The sequence below is a fragment of the Halichoerus grypus genome, chromosome X, assembly GCF_964656455.1.
Source record: "Halichoerus grypus chromosome X, mHalGry1.hap1.1, whole genome shotgun sequence".
Lineage (NCBI taxonomy): Eukaryota > Metazoa > Chordata > Mammalia > Carnivora > Phocidae > Halichoerus > Halichoerus grypus.
The window spans coordinates 46775551-46794820 of NC_135727.1; the positions used below are offsets into that span (position 1 = coordinate 46775551).

Sequence of the window (19270 nt, forward strand, 5' to 3'; positions counted from 1 at the left end):
ACTTGACCCTGTCCATTGGGTCCCCCAAAGGCCTTGTGTTAAGGGTTTGGACAATGTGTGTGTTTGCGGATAGGCCTGGGGGGAGGGAGAAGGGAGGTGGGGAGAGCAGGAAGCCCTATCGGAGGGGTAAGTTTATCCTTACAGGTTCATGCACATATAATTCAGTCCACCATTGAGATTGGGCTTAGTGTAACTCTCTGGCCCTGTTGACCATTGAAAGGGTAAGTGTAATAATACAAGACCTTTGTTTGGGCATAGAGTCCCCTATTTATTGAGCATTTGTAAGTCTGCAGAGGAAATAACACATCATCAAGTGGGGTAGAATTTCTTTTTGAAAATAAAAAAGAGTGATAATTTCTGTTACTATGAGAAAAATAATTACCAATAGACCGGATTCTTAGTGTTTGCTACTTAGGACAATCTCTCCCTATGATCAGTCTACATCAGAAACCAAATTATTATAAGACGATTATGTATTTAGTGCTCAGGGAATCAGGGCAAGCTGACTTAGCTAGATGTTGGTGCTGTCAAAGTATGTGGATATCTAATTCATTTAGTGTTGCTCATGTTTTTCCCTATATAGGTGATCAACTATAGGTAATCAAATCTTTCATATTTTCCCTTTATGGCTTCTAGATACTTGATCACGCTGAGGAAGATCCTTCCTACCTCTCTCTAGGTTATAAAAATAGACTCTTTGTTCCCTTCAAGCTTTTTATAAACACATTTCAACGTTTTCCTTTTTAAGTTTTCTGTTATATACAGTTGTATGTATTATGAGGTAGGTGCCTATTCTCAAAGCTTACCTTTTTCTGACAGCATACTTTGTGGAAGGACTTTTTATATTCTGTTAGTTCTTGGTTACCTCCAAAATGTTAATTTTCTCCATAAGTAGAAACATTATTTTTATGTTTGCTACTTTTGAGGCATGGTGCACTGAGCTGCTGTTGGTAATGTCTTATATTACAGAACTCACTTTCTTAAAAATAGAATGAACAGTTTGGGTGGTTTCTTAGCTCAAGGTTAGAAAACAGGGCCTGGGGCAACAGTTTACCTTGAGATGTATAATACAAGGAAACAAGTGTGAGGGGAAAGGGAAGCAAGGCAAGGAAAGAGGGAAAGCAGATACACGGGGGTTAGCTACCCATCTGGACAGAACTTTTCAACAAAAGCACAGCTGATTACTTATATCACATGATGTCTTCAGTAAGGGTACATAAAATTACTGTTTCTAAGCACAGTTTATGTAAGTGGAAGGATGGAAAAGAATTTATCTGTCAGCCCTCCTGAGTAGTCTCCTTTGCTCAAAGCCCACCCCACAGGGTGAACTTGGCAGAGAAATTAACCAAAAAAGAGGTGTAAACACAAAATTTGCCTGAACCACAGCAATTTGCTAAACCCACACTTGGGATGTTTATTGAGACAAGGCAAGTAAAATACGAATTTAAAAAAAGAAAGCCAGTTTTCTGAGTCTTGAAATATTATGCTTTGGGTGACAATTTATAAGAGAACTATACTCCATTTTTGTAAAATTACCTTTGAACACATTTGACTGGGGTAGACCCACTTAAATTCCTAAAACCTTTAGATGAGAACAAAACCAAAATATCCTCCCAGTTTCTAATTTCCTCGGTTTCCCAGGAGCTGCCATCATCAGGACATCAGCGTGTGGCTAGGCCAGCCATGTGGCCTGCCTGGACCAGGCTGTCACACATCTGTCTCACACAGCACTTCCCGAAGTCCAGGCGATTTGGTTCCAAGTAACACCAGGCGTGGGACACCCCAAGTACATGCGGTGCACCTAGGGCTGTGCCACGCTAAGACTAGTTCCTTCTCGGTCTCTGTTCAACAAGACTTCCAGAAAATGTTTGGCATCTGGTCACACCCTGGGTCGCCACATTACCACAGCAATGACAATTATTACTCTGTATTAAATGCCCACTGGTGCGTGACCTGGTGGCATGGGGATTAAATGGTCACAGAAGCACAAAGAGACTACAGCCAGTGATCCCCCAGCAGGAGGCAATCAAGACTGAAGTGGGAGGCAGAGAGAGGGGAAAAGAATGGCAAGGAAGGAAAGGAGGAGAAATCTGCTGAGAGCAGATGGAGGCTGGTCAGGCCTGTGCCCCTGCCACATGGTGGCTTTTTATGACTTAACCTCATTTTGACCCACATTTAAAATGAGGTTAAGTAATCACTCAGCACCCCAAATTCAACATGGCTTGATGTGAATATTTTCTAAGGGTTTTTTTTTTTTTTTTAATTCATTTGAGAGAGAGAGAGCTTATGTGCGCACACACAAGAGTAGGAGCAGGGGGAGAGGCAGAGGGAGAGAGAGAAGCAGACTCCCCACTGAGCAGGGAGACTGACGCAGGGGGCTGGATTCCAGGACCATTGGATCATGAGCTGAGCTGAAGGCAGATGCTTAACTGACTGAGCCACCCAGGCGCCCCATGAATGTTTTTTTAGATGTTCAAGCTATACATCTGGGTTAGAAAACGAGTCTCATTGTCTCTATTTTCTCAAGTATCTCCAATGATTATTTTTTAGGAGAAAATTAGAAAAAATTTTAATCAGGCTCCGAAAATTTAGTTAAAATATCATCTAATTTTATAAAAGTCACTCAGCACCCCAACTTGAACAAATCAATACAAAGGTCATTATTATTTGCTCAATACCCAAACTGTTCATCTTACCTGACATATAGGAGCACCAAGATAAATATTATTTTCTCTGTTTCTCATCTGAACCTCAACTATTGGCAACTCCCAAGATTTTACTCTTTCTTCTACACCTTGCTATGTGGGTATCTATAAAGCTATGGACTCGACATAAAGAATATCATCTTCATCTGTGTCTTCATCAAGGAGAGTTTTGTGTCAAGTATCTAATCGAAGCATTATACAGACATTGGGTTCCATACAAAGCGATTTTAAAGCAACCAATTGCTCAAGTTTGGAAGGCTAGTGGCTCTAGCCCTTACTAATGAAGTGATCTTGGGAAACTTACCTAGCTTCTCCAAGTCTCATTTCTTCTGCAGTAAAAATATAAAACTTACTTGACAGGATCATTGAGGAGATTAAGTGGAGGGGGTAGGAACTATATAAAATGCCAATCAGTGTCTGAAAAATATTAGGTACCACACACTTTTTTCTTCTATAATATACATGTCTTGTACATAAATGTGTTGCTTATCAAATTTGAGTAATACTGTTCTTTAAAAAAGAGAAAACTCAAGGGCTTCTAGTTTTGTCTGAAATTATCACTTTAATCAAGAGAAAAGCATAGAAATTTATTTTACATCTGTTTTATGTGACATAGGAGCCCTCATAAGGAAATGAAGATCCAAACAAGTGGCAAAATCTAAGTGCTTATATAATAGGTTGAAGGAAGGCAGACAATTGTGTAAAAGTAACTAAAATATGGGGAGACCAGGGGAAGGTAAAATTTATTTTAACAAGATCTGTTTGTACAGAATTCTCTCAGCCTCAACTCCCCATCTCTGGTGATAAGAATTTGTCTTTCCTCCTGGTATAGGGAAGACAATTTTCACATGGGATTTTTATCTCCTGCCTTCAGGAAGAAAAGGGCAGGTCAGAGTGCCTTTCTTGTACCTGTTATTTTCCAAATGCTTTTACTTTTTAATTTTTTTAAATGTTATTTATTTTTGTGTGTGTGAGAGAGAGCACAAGCAGGGGGGTGGGGCAGAGGAAGAAGCAGATTCCCCGTTGAGCAGGGAGCCCGAAGCAGGGCTTGATCCCACTGGGATCATGACCTGAGCTGAAGGTAGACGCTTAACTGCTTAACCAACTGAGCCACCCAGGGGCCCTTCCAAATGCTTTTAGCTCAAAATAATCCTTATGCCAAAGGGGCATATTTGGGGGCGGTATATTCTACCAACCTTCACTCTCATACAAAGTTTAAAACAAAAAAAAACCTCACAAATTAAAAATAAACCAAGCCATAAAACTGAAAAAACCATTTAAATTAACATTAATGAGATTGATTAAATGTTGCTTTGTTCGCTCTAAATCACCATCTGCAATATGAATAGGGTAGTGTTGCAACAGCACAGATTGCCTCGATTTAAACATTCCTTCAGTAGGGGGAGCTTGAGGACTCCTCCTCAACCCTCTGCCAATTTCCTTAACTCAAACCACCGCAAAACCTCTATCAGTACAAAATGATGTACTTATTATGGAGCAAATACACCCTTTAAGTATTAACACAGTTTTACATTTTTCTCGGTGACTAGAAACAGAATTTCACTGATCTAAGATGCCTTTGATTTTTAGATGCATCATTATTTTACATGCCACTACAAAAGGAAAACAATACTTCTAACTCAAGTATGGAACGATGCTCAGGTGCCATCAGCTGTGAGAGGCGCCGTAACTTCAGCGATGCCGAACTATGGGCGAAAGAAGTCTATCTAATACCAGTGAATACCGTAGTGCTACTTTGTGTCATGACAGTATTTAACGGAACACAAAATTTGCCTCCAAGTCACCAGTTGGTCTCCAAACATCCCCATTTTCTTCCTATCCTTCAAGCCCAGCTTACCCAAGTGTCCCCCTCCTCTGTACGGCTTTGCCTGAACACTGCTGCCTGCAGAAGTTTCTGCACTGATGGGAAGGCTTGTGGCTTTGTTAGCGTATTTTTGTTTCCATACTATATCTTGCCTTTCCAAATAGATCATAAACTCAAGGACGTGATCCATTTTTTTTTTTTTTTTTTTTGCTGGTTAAAACACACAACTTTATTGATGAAACACAAGTCTAAGATTAACAAATGTAAACCAATACAAAAGTGTAGCTTATTTATGATTAGTCTGCTGTCGGTTTAGGTAGAGGAAAGAGTAAAAAATATCTCAATCTAGGTAGCAAGATGGAATCAATAAATGATCTCTTTATACAAGCTCTAGGATTCATTAAATCATTACAATGGTCCAGACTAAAACCAGCCACCACAAGTAACATCACTGTTGATGACCCTTGATATTCATTATTCCAGAGTAGGAGCTGAAAGGATCTCCTTGCCATGTAAGCACAGTGGAAAACAAAGAATTTACAAAATGCATTGTTCCCAGTGCACACTAAAAAATTATCTCGAGATTGTTTGGGACCTACTCCCAATTAGAGTTTGGTCAATACTTTTAGGACTTTTACTTTCACCACCAGATCATTGTGATTTGCTAATGCCTTGATTTTCTTAACACACACTCCAGATTCTTTGAATAAGAAAAAAAGTGAACTTCTGCTGAATTCCTTCTTAGACGATGCAAGCCCTTCGTTTTTTATGTTGTCATTTATATTCTCAAATAGAGTAAGGATATTAAGAAGAATCTCTCTGTCCCATTCTTTATTAAAGAGGGAAATCAATTCTGACGGTACTTTACAACTGACCAACTCTCTTGTCATGGCTGGATTTTCAGTAAAGTTTATAATCAGTTTCATAATCTGAATCTTGGTGAAGTAATTTCCCAGGAATAACAAAGCAAAAAAGTCTGGAAAAGAATAGGAAAGCAGATGTTGGTAATGATTAGTCACAGTCATGTTGGTTAACAGTCTTAGTCCAGCCATCTGCACAGCCGAGTCCAAGCGACAGATCATGGTGTCATCACACACTTGACTGATATAGGTCTTAATCTTGCCCTGATTTTCAGCATTCACACTCAAGTTATTAAGGGCATTGTAAGCTTTTTCCCTAATAATAGGATCTTTCGTTTTTATCAGTTTTGCAATAATTGGAAGACCGCCCAACTCACGAATGGCATTTTGGTTAAAAGAATATGCTGCATTGTTACCCAGAGTGACCAAGGCTATTTCTTGAATAAAAGGATCATTTGATCTTTCCAGGATGTTAAGAACCTTTTGAAGGTCAGAAGCACCCAGAATATCATCAATTTTATAGGGAAAGTTGAACTTGCCCCTGCGAACAGGCCATGCTGTGGCTGGAGTCCTGGTGCTCTTCCCTCGGGTTCTTCCCTTGGTTTTTCCACTTGCCCTACCTCCAGCCCTAGCCCCACTCCTGGTGGGGTGGCAGCCTCCACCCCTGCCTCCTGGGCAGGGTAAACTGGGTGCCAAGGTCCTGTTCCCAGAGATAGTGCCCAACCGGGCTCCTCTGCCCGCCTTTGCACTTGCCTGTTCCTTCAGAGTGCTGAAAAGGGCTTTGGCCTTGGCCTCTAGGCCACCTCCGCTCCGGGCCCCCAAGTGGGCCTCCGCCTTTACATCTGAGCCACTCTGGAGCTCCATGCCCACCTCAGCCTTGACCTTTGATTCACCCTGAAGTCTAGCTCCAGCCCCCACCCCAGCATTAGCCTTAGCTCCTTTCCCAGTCTCGACCCCAGTCTCTACAATATCACTAGATTCTTCCTCATCGTCTTCCTCGTCGTCGTCCCAGATTTTCTCACTCTCATCTCTTCCCCAGGTCAGTCTGTAGACGCAGTAGCAGGCGCCTGCCCCGATCACCACACCGGCGGCCACACAACCAGCTTCCCGAGTACGGCCCATGCTGGGGTGAAGGTCTGAACCAAATTCTTAACCAGGGTGGAGTGGGACCGCTCTGGCCCAGAGCAGGGCTCCTGTTGGGGGCGGAGTCTTCAGCGACAGCTGGCGGGCCCTGTGGCAGCTTGCAGGTAACAGCAGAACCTAGGAATGAAGGAAAGATTTAAGGCGTCCGTCTCCCCATTTTGTGCCTTTGCATGCGGACAGCCTGAACTACGGACCAACAAACGGACGGGGACGTGACAGGGACTCAGGGCTGGATCACTGATTCCTTTCCTCTACGGGGAAGGTAACTTTGAAAATTTTTCCCACCTCCAGACTCTCCAACCTCACGTTCAACCATCCCACCCCAGTAGGTTACATTTAAGGCATCTAATCAGTTCCCTACCTCCCCTACCCCTCCAGATGTCCTGGGGCTAGTGGCACCCCGACATACACCCGCACAGGTCCAGGCAGTTTCTTCCTTCTCTTCCTTGCCTGGGAGTCCACTGCGTCCTGCAAACCTGCATACAAAGGGGTGGGGAGGAGGATGCTGAACGCTCAAGGGACAGAAGAACCTCACCCTGGATGGGACCCACTTCCCCCTCCGGAATCTCTGGTCCCAGTTCTGCGTAGCCCAACCCTCCACTCCTCAGTCACAGAGCTGTGGCTTTGAAATTCAGTATCTCCCTTCCCCATCTCCTTTATCTTTTTCGATCCTCCACCCCACCCTGGTCAGTCACTTCCCTTTCCCTGTAATAAAATGGATGGTGGTGGAGCGAGTGCTGAAGGCAGACGGCAAAATGCACAAAGGTTTCCAACTGGCGCTTGCCTCCGCCGCCCCCACCATCTCAGAGGTACGGGGACACCCCTCCCTCCACCCATTACACCAACCTCCACTGCTCCGGAGCAATTTCCTTCCTCCCTCATCTCAGTTTCCGCCTCCTCCACTAAATCTAAGGACTGATAACTCTGAGACTGAGTGCTTGACAGACAGAGCAAACCCAGGACACCGTACTCCGAAGAGTAATTTGGAGCAAGATCCTCCCCACCCCCACTTCAGGATTCTCGTGACACTTCACCCCCCAGCCACTTCCTTCTGTGTCGTCTACCTGCAGAGCACTTTGTTTTGAAAGCTCTGAAATGGAATAAAGAGGAGGAAAGGAGGGGGATGCGGAGGAAGTCCATGGGCTCCCTCGGGTTTGCAGTCCTCGCAATTCTCCACCCCAGGGGTCCCCAAATAGTGCCACCACCCTCACTCTGACCTACTTTTTCTGGACAATTTTCCTCTTCTGCCTGCTTTCTAGGGTTGAATTGGCCCTAAAGTGCAAGATCCACAGACACACAAACGACAGGACAGAGACAGACAGCTGGGCAGACAGAACAGCACTTCAGAGAGTCCCAATACCAGCTTTTCCAAATTCAGGATCCTGGTTGTCCACCGGATTTCATCTTTTGGCCTCTCACCCCTACCCCCACTTCTCAGGACTCCGCTGACATCAGCCCTCTTCCTGCCCGGCGTCCATTCACCCACTCCCGCAGCCCCCACCCTCACTGGTCGGCCATTTTCCCAGCAAAAACCACACCCCTTCTGAACAACTGGAAAGGGAGGAGGCGGGGCGAGGGAGTAAGGAAAACCTGAGGAGCAAAAGAAGAGCCCCCTCCCCGATGCATTTCCACCCCCAACGACAGCCATTTTCCCTGTGGGTACTGTCACATCCTTCTTCCTACATAAAATAACAGGAAGACAGCTGGAGTCAGAAATGGGCCCAAGTTAAGTAAGGGACCGCGGCCACCCCCACCCCTCCGGGGATGCGGGGCAATCCCACCTCTACCCAGACCCGCAGGGACTGGGGCAGATTCGTTACTCTTTGCTCTGCGAGGTACAGCGCCCTACTGAAAGACGTGGGGAATGACAGACGCACAGCCCCAAGGTTCTGGCTTGGTGGACGGACCAGCACCCAGGGCAAGAATCTTACTATCTGCCCTTCCCGATTCAAGGCCCTGGATGCCAAAGTTTGCAGATTTCCTCCCTCCTGGTCTGGGGTCGCCCCTGGAAGCCGCACCCCAGAGTCCACCATTTTTGTTCTTGGAAGGGCCAGGGGTAGTGCAAGGCTGTGGAGAAAGCAGGCGTCGTCCCTCTTTGGTCTCCCCCTCCGCTCCCCGCACCGCAGGGATTCCCCCGGGCAGCGCCCATCCGCACACCGACCTGCTGGTATCCCGGCAGTTACCTCCTCGTCCTTCCCGGGCCACAGGCCCGCCCGGCCTCGGGGTAATAGGGAGCTGGCAACCGGACCAAACCAGGACCAGGATGAGAAGGACGTCTGCAAACGTCGGCTCCTGCCCACGTGAGGGCCACGTCACCCGTGAGTTCCGGACCCCAATTACCACTCCCACCAGCAGTGCGGCAGGAGCTGGCCCACCCCTTTCCTTCCCGGCTCCATCGGGGCCTGCCACTCATTTTCTTCTGCCAATCCCAGAGACCGAGGAGAGCTTCTCCTTGTGGCTGGAATTTGCCTTTCTCCGGTTAACAGGGAGAAGCTGCATCTGTTCCCTCGTCCGTTGGTCTTTTCTTCCTCTTTGAGGAATAGTTTTTTTTCCCTTCTCTACTCCCTGTCCAATTGCTTCTCCCCTTCTCTCACTCCCCCCCCACCCCCAGCCATGAAGGGCCAGCATTTTCCCTGCACCCCTCTATGAAATGGGAGGAAAGATCTCAGAAAAGATTATACGTAGTGGGAGTCTCTTACTTTCTTAAACTTTCCTGTTCATTTCTTAAAATCAGTAATGCATTACTTTTATATTGAGAAAATAAAATGATGCTATTTTCATTTGAGTGGAGAATTTAAGTGGGGGGGAACCCAAAAGCCCTCATTAATTACGTCATATTTTGTTATAGTACAAGAAAAATGTTTCTACTGGTTATAACAAAATGGCAGCTTTCGAAACATACTAACCCGTTTTAAAATTGAAAACAAATTTTTCAGACTATCTATGAATTATTCCACAAAGAGATCTAATCCTTAGTCATCTAAGTTTGGCCAGTTAATGTAAATGATCTACTACTTTTTCTACTTTGGGATCAACTTACAATTTGATAAAACAAAAGCAACACAATCCTGTCTTGTTTGATTAAAGAAAGACGTGGTGATGGGTATTGAGGAGGGCACGTTCTGCATGGAGCACTGAGTGTTATGCACAAACAATGAATCATGGAACACTATATCTAAAACTAATGATGTAATGTATGGGGATTAACACAACAATAAAAAATTTAAATGATAAAAAAAAAAAAGAAAAGAAAGACGTGTATTTACTGTCCCAAAGTCTTGACGAATGCTGCAGGAACCTGTTGTGATTTGATGGCTCTTCTGAGACCTGCCCCTGGATTACATTCCAGTCCACGAAGGAGGAGGCAGCTGAGGGTGTGAGGAATGTAGAAATGGTCTGATCTCTCAGCTTTGTCAAGTGGGGGAGGAAGGTGCTGACCCTCCACCTCCTCCCGTATTCCAGAGCCTCTTATTCCCTGCATTCAGCCACTTGACTCTGTCGCTCGCTCTAAAAGTACACATGGACAGGTGACCAAGATGGCAAACGCCACCTTTACTCAGGGGACCAACTTGAATCACTGTCTCTGGCTTCTTCCCTTTCTCCCTCCCTCCCCCCAAATTCCCAGGGATGTGACTCAGGGATACATAGAAGGGACTGCTGTTCCCACATAGCCCTGCAGCTGTGGGTTTCCATGAAGAAGTGATTGCTGCCTGGGGGAAGCCCCCAGGTCGGCCTGCTCTGCCCTCATTCATGGTGCCTTAGTTAACATGGCTCCTGACGCGGCTGCTACCACCTGGCTTGAGAGGTGCAGCCAGCTGGGCCTCTTACCTCTGGCCTCCTCGCCACAGGGCACCCTGGGAGAACCTAGCCTTGCTGCAGGGTCACTGCCTGCAGCCCACGCCCCCTTTGCTGCCCCCTCAGCCAAATGTATGCCGGGGCCCCAGGGAGTCTCCCCACTGACCATACTGATTAACCTAGACTGGGCTTCCTCAGCTGACCACTTCTGTGCTGTCCCTGGAATTGTATCAACGTTATGCACATACCTATGTTCATTTTAGTGGAGAGAGGGGTCATAGCTCTCACCAGATTCTCACGGGCATCCATGACTTTAACAAAATAATGAACTACTTGCCTAGGAAAAAAGATATATCCCCGGAGTAGAAATCAATCTCTTCCTTTCTCTCTCTCTCTCAATCTCTCTCTCTGCCTCTTTCTCTCTCATTATACACATTTCTTATTTTTTTTTAAATGTGCAAACAATGCAGAAATGTATGAGGTAGAATGTGAAAGTGCCCTGCAACTCCTGTTCCACCACCAACCACTTTTAACAATTTCCACCTTTCTTCATGCAAATACAAAAAGTATATGTATGCATGTGTCCAGTTCCAGGTTGAACAACAATACACAGAATAAGACGGTTGACATTTAGTGACATAAAGCGCAATGAATCTGCACTTTGATTTGAGGACTGACATCTTTAAAAATTGAGTCTATGTCGACTTTTATGATCTTCAACAAATTTTGTTTCTTCAGGTAAGTTATACTCATTACTTGCTAAGTTTATTCCTAGGTAGTTTATTGTTTTGTTGTTTGGGGGGATGACATTCCTTTTATGATTATATTTTCTACCAGGTTATTGCCTATCTAAGGAAAAATAATTAGTATTTCTGATAATTTTTCAGTTGATACATTTGGTTTTTCTAGCAAATGCATCTGCATTTGCATCTAGCATCTGCAAATGATGATTTTTTTAATTTCCTCTTTTCCGATATTTATATCTCTTATTCTTTCATTTTCTGGATGTACTGCATTGACCAGAACCTCCAGAACGATGTTGAATAATGGTGATTGAGGGCCTCCCAACCTTGTTCCTGAAGTAAATGGGAATGCCCCTAATATTTCACCATTTAGTGTGAGTTTGCTGTTTGTTTCCGATGTGTTCTCCTTCTGTTTTTGTGTGAGTGGGAGGGTGATGTCTAAAAGCTGCACTTCTCTCCTGCTACCCCTGCTTGTGTTCCCTCTCTCGCTGTGTCTCTCTCTGTCAAATAAATAAATAAAATCTTAAAAAAATGGGGGGCCGCCTGGGTGGCTCAGTCATTAAGCGTCTGCCTTTGGCTCAGGTCATGATCCCAGGGTCCTGGGATCGAGCCCCCCATGGGGTCCCTGCTCAGCGGGAAGCCTGCTTCTCCCTCTCCCACTCCCCTGCTTGTGTTCCCTCTCTTGCTGTGTCTCTCTCTGTCAAATAAATAAGTAAAATCTTTTAAAAAAATAAATAAATAAAAGCTGCACTTTTAGGGTGCCTGGGTGGCTCAGTTGGTTAAACATCTGACTTCAGCTCAGGTCATGATCTCAGGGTCCTGGGATCCACACCCCCCTATTGGTCTCCCTGCTCAGCGGGAAGTCTGCTTGTCCTTCTGCCCCTCCCCCTGCTCATGCCCTCTCCCTCCCCCCTCAAATAAATAAAATCTTTAAAAATTAATTAAAGCTGCATTTTTATAACCCCTTATATAAGACTGAGAAAAATTCAGTTGTCCATATCACAATATTGGGAGAGAGAGGGGACCAGGAAGAATTGCCATAAATCCTGTGCTTATTGTGAATATGTTGGTGAGCAAAAACAGACACTGATTCTGCTCTCATAGTGGAAACAAGACCTTAATGAAATAATCACACATGCATACAAACCGAAAAAATATTGTGAATGAAAGGAACATTATTAGTATAGTAAAAGAAGTGGCAGAGTCTGGGGATCAAAGAAGACTTCCTTGTGGGGGGAAAGGGAGGGAAAATTTGAGCTGAGATGAAGAAAAGCAAGTATTAACTAGGAAAGGAAGGCAGCTGAAAATAAGAATGTTCAAATTCTCCACCTTTCTGATAACCACCATGATAACCCATATACCTCAATCCTAGCATAAATCCTGGGAAAATCACTGTTAACTTTTCAATTGACTCTCCAGGTTTTGTTGTTATTTTATAGATATCATCAACAACAACAACTATATATATATATGTATACATATATAAGTAGGTACATTGTATGTGAGTGTATATACACATAGCTTTTAAAAATAATTTTGGGTCATAGAATGCAAACTATTTGTTCACCTAATGTATTATGTACATTATTTTATCAGATACAATAATATTCTGCAGTATGGATTTACCAAAATTTTACCAATCTATCACTGATTGATATTTAGCCTCTTCCCAATCTTGGTCTATTACAAAAATGTTAAAGTGGAAGCCTTCATACACATATTTTTTGACAATTGTGGCATTATTTTCTTGTGATAAATTCCTGGAAGTGAAACCACTGGGTCAAAGTAGATGTTGCCAACTTCACCTCTTAAATTTTGATGTATATATATTCCATGTTCTGCTCCAAAATTTTTCAATTTATTTAATTATAAGTGAGATTAAGCATCTTCTCATAGGTTTGTTAACCATTTGTATATTTCTTTCTATGAATTGCTTTTCCCCATTTTTCCATTAAGCTTTTCATCTTTTTCTTATTAATACATTAGAACTTTCTGTATATCAAGGAAATGAGCTCTTTGACTATCATAAGTGTTATAAATATATTCCCAGTTTATAATTTTTTGGACTTCTGCAATATGGAATTTTTAAATCTTTATGATACAAAATTTATCAATTATTTGTTTACATTTTTGGGGTTGTGTGCCCTGGTTAGGAAGACCTGTATTTTCTTCTAATGTTTATGTACATTTTTTAATGTACATTTTTTAGTATTTAAATTTTTGGCTCATATGGAATTTTTTTGGTGGCATTGCCTTTGTTACCAGTAAGGCACCAGCAATTTTCCTCACCATTGCTTTTGAACCATTTGTATAAATGTCAACATGGTGAATAAAGCAAGTAACCTCCTAATGTCATTGTAAATACATTTTCTCCAGCTTTATTGAACACATGGAATATTTTTTTTTCCAAAGAGTTAGGAAATTGTCCAGTGCCAATTATCAAATAATCTTTCTCCAGCTCGCTGATTTAAAACGTCACCTTTATGAAAAAAAGAAGAGAGAGAGAGAGAGGCAAACCATAAAAAAGACTCTTAACTATAGAGAACAAGCTGAAATTTGATAGAAGGAGGTGGGCAGGGGATGGGCTAAATGGGTGATGGGTATTAAGGAAGCATTTGCTGTGATGAGCACTGGGTGTTATATGTAAGGGATGAGTCAGTAAATTCTATTCCTGAAACTAATACTGCACTATAGGTTAACTAGCTAGAATTTAAATAAAAACTTGAAACAAAAAATAAATAAATAAATAAAATGTCACCTTTATCATAAGCTGAAAAGCCACGTATATTTGGATATATTTCTTGATTCTTTATTATGTTGCTTGAATCTGTTGTTTTTTTTCTTTTTACGTACCAGACTGTTTTAATTATAGTATCTTTATAATATTTTTTAATATCTGGGAGGATAAAGCCTCTTTAATCACTCTTTTTCATAATTTACCTGCCTATTCACGTGTGTTTATTTAGACATAAAATGTATTATCTTGTTACATTCCCTTAAAATCCTGTCTTTATTCCAATTTAGGTTACACTTAATTTATGAGCTAACTGAGGGATAACTGGCATCTTTATAAGAATATCTTACCACTTCACACAGGTCAGAATGGCTATCATTAAAAAGACAAGAGAAGACAATTGCTGGTGAGGATATAGAGACAAAGGGAACCCTTGTGCACTGTGGGTGGGAATGTAAATTGGTACAGCCACCAGGGAAAACAGTATGGAGGATCCTCAAAAAATTAAAAATAAAAATACTATACGATCCAGTAATTCCACTTCTGGGTATTTGTCTGAAGAAAATGAAATCACTCTGTCAAAGAGATATCTGCACCCCCATGTGCATTGCAGCATTATTCACATTATATCAGCACATTCACATTATATCAGCATTATTCACAATAGCCAAGACACAAAAACAACCAAAATGTTCATCAATGGATGACTGAATTAAAATACACATATTATATTTATATATTATATATGAATATATATATTTGTTGTTGTTCATTCATAAAAAGAAGGAAATCCTGCCATTTGCAATAACATGGATAAACTTGGACGGTATTATGCTAAGTGAAATAACTCAGACAAAGAATGACAAGTGCTGTATGATTATCACTTGCATGTGGAATCTAAAAGAGCCAAACTCATAGAAACTTGAGAGTAGATTGGTGGTTGCCAGAGGCTGGGGAAAGAGAGAAATGAGGCGATGTTGGTACAAACTTCCAGTTATAAGATGAATAAGTTCTGGGGATCTAAATGAACAGCACGGTGACTATAGTTAACAGTACTGTATTGTATACTTGGCAGTTGCTAAGAGAGTAGATCTTAAATGTTCTCACCACAACAACTACAACAAATAAGGTGATAATTATATGGTATGATGATGTGTTAACTAACCATATGGTGATAATCATTTTGCAATATATATGTGTATCAAATCATCACATTGTACACCTTAAACTTACATAAAATTATATGTCAATTATATCTCAATAAAACTGAGGAAGAAAGAATATCTTTCTATATAAGAACCCATTTTTTCTAGTTGTCTTCATTCTTTTTCCTCAGCAGCATTTCTAAATTAAAAAAAAAATAACTCCTAGAGCATTGCCTGGCACACTATAGATTATTAATAAATACTTGTTGAATTAATGAGTATGTCTTGCAGATTTTTTGTTAAAGGTATTCTTTTTTTTTTTAAGATTTTATTTATTTATTTGACACAGAGAGACACAGTGAGAGAGGGAACACAAGCAGGGGGAGTGGGAGAGGGAGAAGCAGGCTTCCCGCAGAGCAGGGAGCCCAATGCGGGGCTCGATGCGGGGCTCGATGCGGGGTTCGATCCCAGGACCCCGGGATCATGACCTGAGCCGAAGGCAGACGCTTAACGACTGAGCCACACAGGCACCCCAAGGGTATTCTTAAGTAGCTTACTATTCTCCATGGCTATTGTAAGTTGAATCGTTTCTTTATCTTACTTTTTCTGTTTATTGTTTTTATATATGAAAGTGGTTGGTTTTTGCAGTTGATTTTATAGCCAGCCTCTTTATGGAATTCCTAAAGTTTCAAATAGTTTTTAGTTGATTCTCTTAGATTTGTTTCATTTGCAGTAAGGATCATCTTGGCTCCTCCTTTCCAATATTAATATCACATTCCCTTCTCAGATAATTGCATTAAGTAGTACTTCCAGAACAGTGTTAAATAATTGTGAAAAAAACTGGCATCCTTGTCTTTTTCCTGATTTTTATGAGAATGCTCCTGGTGTTTGTCCCTCAAACCTGAGGGACTTCTTGGTCAGAACTAGGGCCATGGAAGAGGGACCTTCTGCAGGAGCTGAAGTCTTGGCCCATCACTGCCAGTATACTTATTGGCAGTCACTGCCAATAAAACACAGCCCAAATCAGTGAGGGAACAGGGAAGAAAATAAATTGTCTTCTCTGTTCCTCCAAAGTTCTGTAAGTGTATTCCATTGGCCAAATCCAAAGAGATTCCAACTAGGAAAGGTGCCTAGGGAATACAATCCATAGGAGTCAGCCTCCCAGGGCATAGAACAGGACCAAGGGGCAGGAAATTGATCAGGAGGTGAGGTTAAATAAAGGTTAGCCAACATAGTTCACCCTTTTAGCCACTCAGCATCCATTCTTGCCCTTTACTCAAATAAAGAAACTCATCTCCAACAGGGAGGAAGGGACAAAAAGACCCATCAGCCTCTGTACTGTCATTGAGTAATGTCAATTCATGCTCTCCACCTGAAACCTAATTTATAACAACCATCTCCAGTATTTTTCATATATAAGAGAAAGGAAGGAAAAAAATTATCAACAAAGATACACCTAGCTGCCACAGCTCCCCTCTGTAGCTGGTCATGAGGCCAAAGTCAATAATCCATTTCATATGCCCCTTAGCTTTTCATAGTTCTTTCCCTGATGTAGTGACCCTAACCTTCAATCCTATCTTTATTGGATTTTTGCATTTTCCCATTGACCAGGACTATTGGGCAAATGAGTACTAAGAGGTGCCCTAATGGGCTCCACGCAAACTTCTCCTGTTCTCATTGTATAGCAGCAACTCTACTCCCCCTTGGTAACGGGATTCAGTCACTCCAGCAGGTACAGTAACCCCTTTCTCTGCCTGTCAGTTCAATTGCATAAGGAGACCAAAATGGCCAGGTTGCAGTTTCAGCTTTCAATTTAATGCAACCATGGCCTTATTCCCTGTGGGAAATATTCATCCCTTGGAAAATGGAACCTCCAAACCTGCTGAGCCCAAGGTTGTGGAGACAAAAATATATATATATTTTTTCCTACTGTGTTAATTGGTGTGATAGTGAGAGGGGCCACTCCCTCCTCCATCCCTTCATTCCCAGACTCGTGTATCCTCACTATGAAGGAAATACCACCATATATTGGTCACTGGTTTTAAAGCAGCCATTATATTCTTGTAGTATAGCACTCTCAACACGGAACATCTGATCCTATAACTAAGCTCTCAGTAATTCATTTACTTTTCTATCAGGCGAGCTGCTTCTCCATGATGGAGTAAGTAATACAGATTAGTGAATCTTTGGATATGACTCCATTATTGTACTTCATCTACCATTAAATGAGTTCCTTGGTCAGAGACAATACTGTTACCTAGGATAACCCGATGATGATTAAGGCATTCTGGAAGGCAATGGATGGTGGCACTGAAGAATCATCATGAGCAAAGAAGATAAATGTGTGTCCAGAATATTTATTTCCATAAGGAAAAATGTCTGTTCTCACCATGATGAGTGGTGTCCCATATAATAACCCTACCACCATGGGGCTGACTGGTATCCCCAGGAAATACTGTCTTATTGTATTGAATGGTTCTTCACAATCTTATTTTGTTGTCAGTTTGGGCACTCAGCAGTGTTAGCACAAGATCAACATTGGTGAGTGGAAATCCATGTTATTCAGCCCATGCATAACCTCCATAACATTGATGCTAATCTAATACAGCTAGCACAAAAAATAGGGACCATTATCACTATTCTATTTACTACAGTGCTATATTGAATTTGATAATATTTTTGGACTTTTGCATTTATATTTATAGTTTAGTTTGACCTCTGGTTTACTGTTTTAGTTCTAGTCCTCTTTGTTTTGGTATAAGTCTTATGAAACCTTATATAATTAATTGGGTAGATTTCCACCTTTTCCTATGCTCTAGAACACTTTAAATTATTTTTAAAAATTTGTGGATCCTTGATGATGTTGTGGTAGGAAAAAGAATGTCTCCTCAAAGATGTCTACATATTGGAATCTGTGATTAAGTTACCTTATATGGCAAAAGGGACTTTGCAGATGTGATTAAATTAAGGATATTGAGATAGGAAGATTATGCTAGATTGGCTGGGTGGGCCCAATGTAATCACAAGGGTCCTTTTTAAAAAATTTTTTACAAGGGTCCGTATAAGGGGGGCAGAAGTGTCATATAAGATGTGATGACAGAATCACACATCAGAGTGACGTGGGGCGATGGGCAAAGGAATTCAAGCAGCCTTTAGAAGGTGGAAAAAGCAAGGAAATGGATTCTCCACTAGAGCATCCAGAAGGAACATAGCTCTGTCAACCCATTTTAGACTTTTGACCTCCAGAACTGTAAGATAATGTGTCTTGTTTTAAGCCATTGAATTTTCAATAACTTGTTACAGCAGCAGTAAGGAACTAATACGATGTCATCACTGTTTTCAAAAAACAGAAGTTTTTTATATTTACCCAGATATTAACCATTTCTACTGCTTCTCCTTCATTCCTGAATTCCAGATTTCCCCCTGGTATCATTTCCCTTTAGGCTGGAGACCTTCCTTTAGCATTTTTTTTTTTTTTTTACAACATGTCTGTTGGCAACAAATTCTCTTGGTTTTCCTTCATCTGAGAACATCTTTATTACATCTCTGTTCTTGAAGTATAACTTTGGTTTGGCAATTCTTTCCTTTAAACACTTTAAAGATGTTGTTATTCCACTATTTTCTGAGCTTCATTGTTTGGGATAAGAAAACCACGGTCTTTCAAATTGTTGTTCCCCTATAAGTAATGTGTTATTTTCCTCTAGCTACTTTCAAGGTTTTTTCTTTACTTTTGGTTTTTAGTAGTTAGATAAGATGTGTCCAGCCATGCTTTTCTTTGAGTTCATCCTGCTTGGGATTTATTGACCTTCTTGAATATGTAAATTTATGACGCTCAAAATATCTGGGAAATGGTTAACAATTATATCCTCAAATAATTTTTCTATTCTAGGAGGGGCAAGCCCAAAAGATCAGGAACTGATATCCCTTCCCAGCACCATCTCACAGAGCAGGAGTTTTACTCAGGTAAAAGCAGGTGCCTGCTTTCAGCTCTGGTGCAGTGGTTCAAGGGTTCTTCCCAAGAAGAAAGGCAGGACACGAGGATGAGGAATGCCGCAGCTCTGACTGAAGGGACTGAAATAATTTGGAAAAGGTAGTAGAAAATTCCATGCATTTTGGCAGGCATTGTCAAAAGAACAAAGGAGATCCTGGTGGAGAGGCTAGTACCACCAATATAAGAAAAATGTCAGAACATTCACAAGTTTCCTAGAAAGAACCAGGGAAAGAGACAACCAATAAAAGCCCTCTTGAGATCACATAAAATTGTGCAGATCAGGAAGACTGTGTGCATATGCTAGGCTGCATACTCTTAGGAAAATTAGA

At 41.7% G+C, this 19270-nt stretch overlaps 1 protein-coding gene across 8 annotated transcripts; it reads right to left on the minus strand.

Annotated features, from left to right (window-relative positions):
* Window positions 1-1389: 1389 nt before the first annotated feature.
* ARMCX1 (armadillo repeat containing X-linked 1) lies at window positions 1390-8853 on the minus strand. Of its 8 annotated transcripts, none has more exons than XM_078064694.1 (3): window positions 8695-8853; window positions 6943-7009; window positions 1390-6650 (listed from the first exon to the last, which is right to left on the minus strand). In XM_078064694.1, the coding sequence occupies exon 3, from the start codon at window positions 6510-6512 to the stop codon at window positions 5136-5138; it is 1377 nt and encodes a 458-aa protein (XP_077920820.1). In that variant the 5' UTR covers window positions 6513-6650; window positions 6943-7009; window positions 8695-8853; the 3' UTR covers window positions 1390-5135. The 8 variants fall into 8 exon arrangements, with proteins under 8 accessions (XP_077920820.1, XP_077920819.1, XP_077920815.1 ...); XM_078064693.1 differs by having other exon boundaries at window positions 6904-7009; XM_078064689.1 differs by having other exon boundaries at window positions 6895-7009.
* Window positions 8854-19270: the final 10417 nt, after the last annotated feature.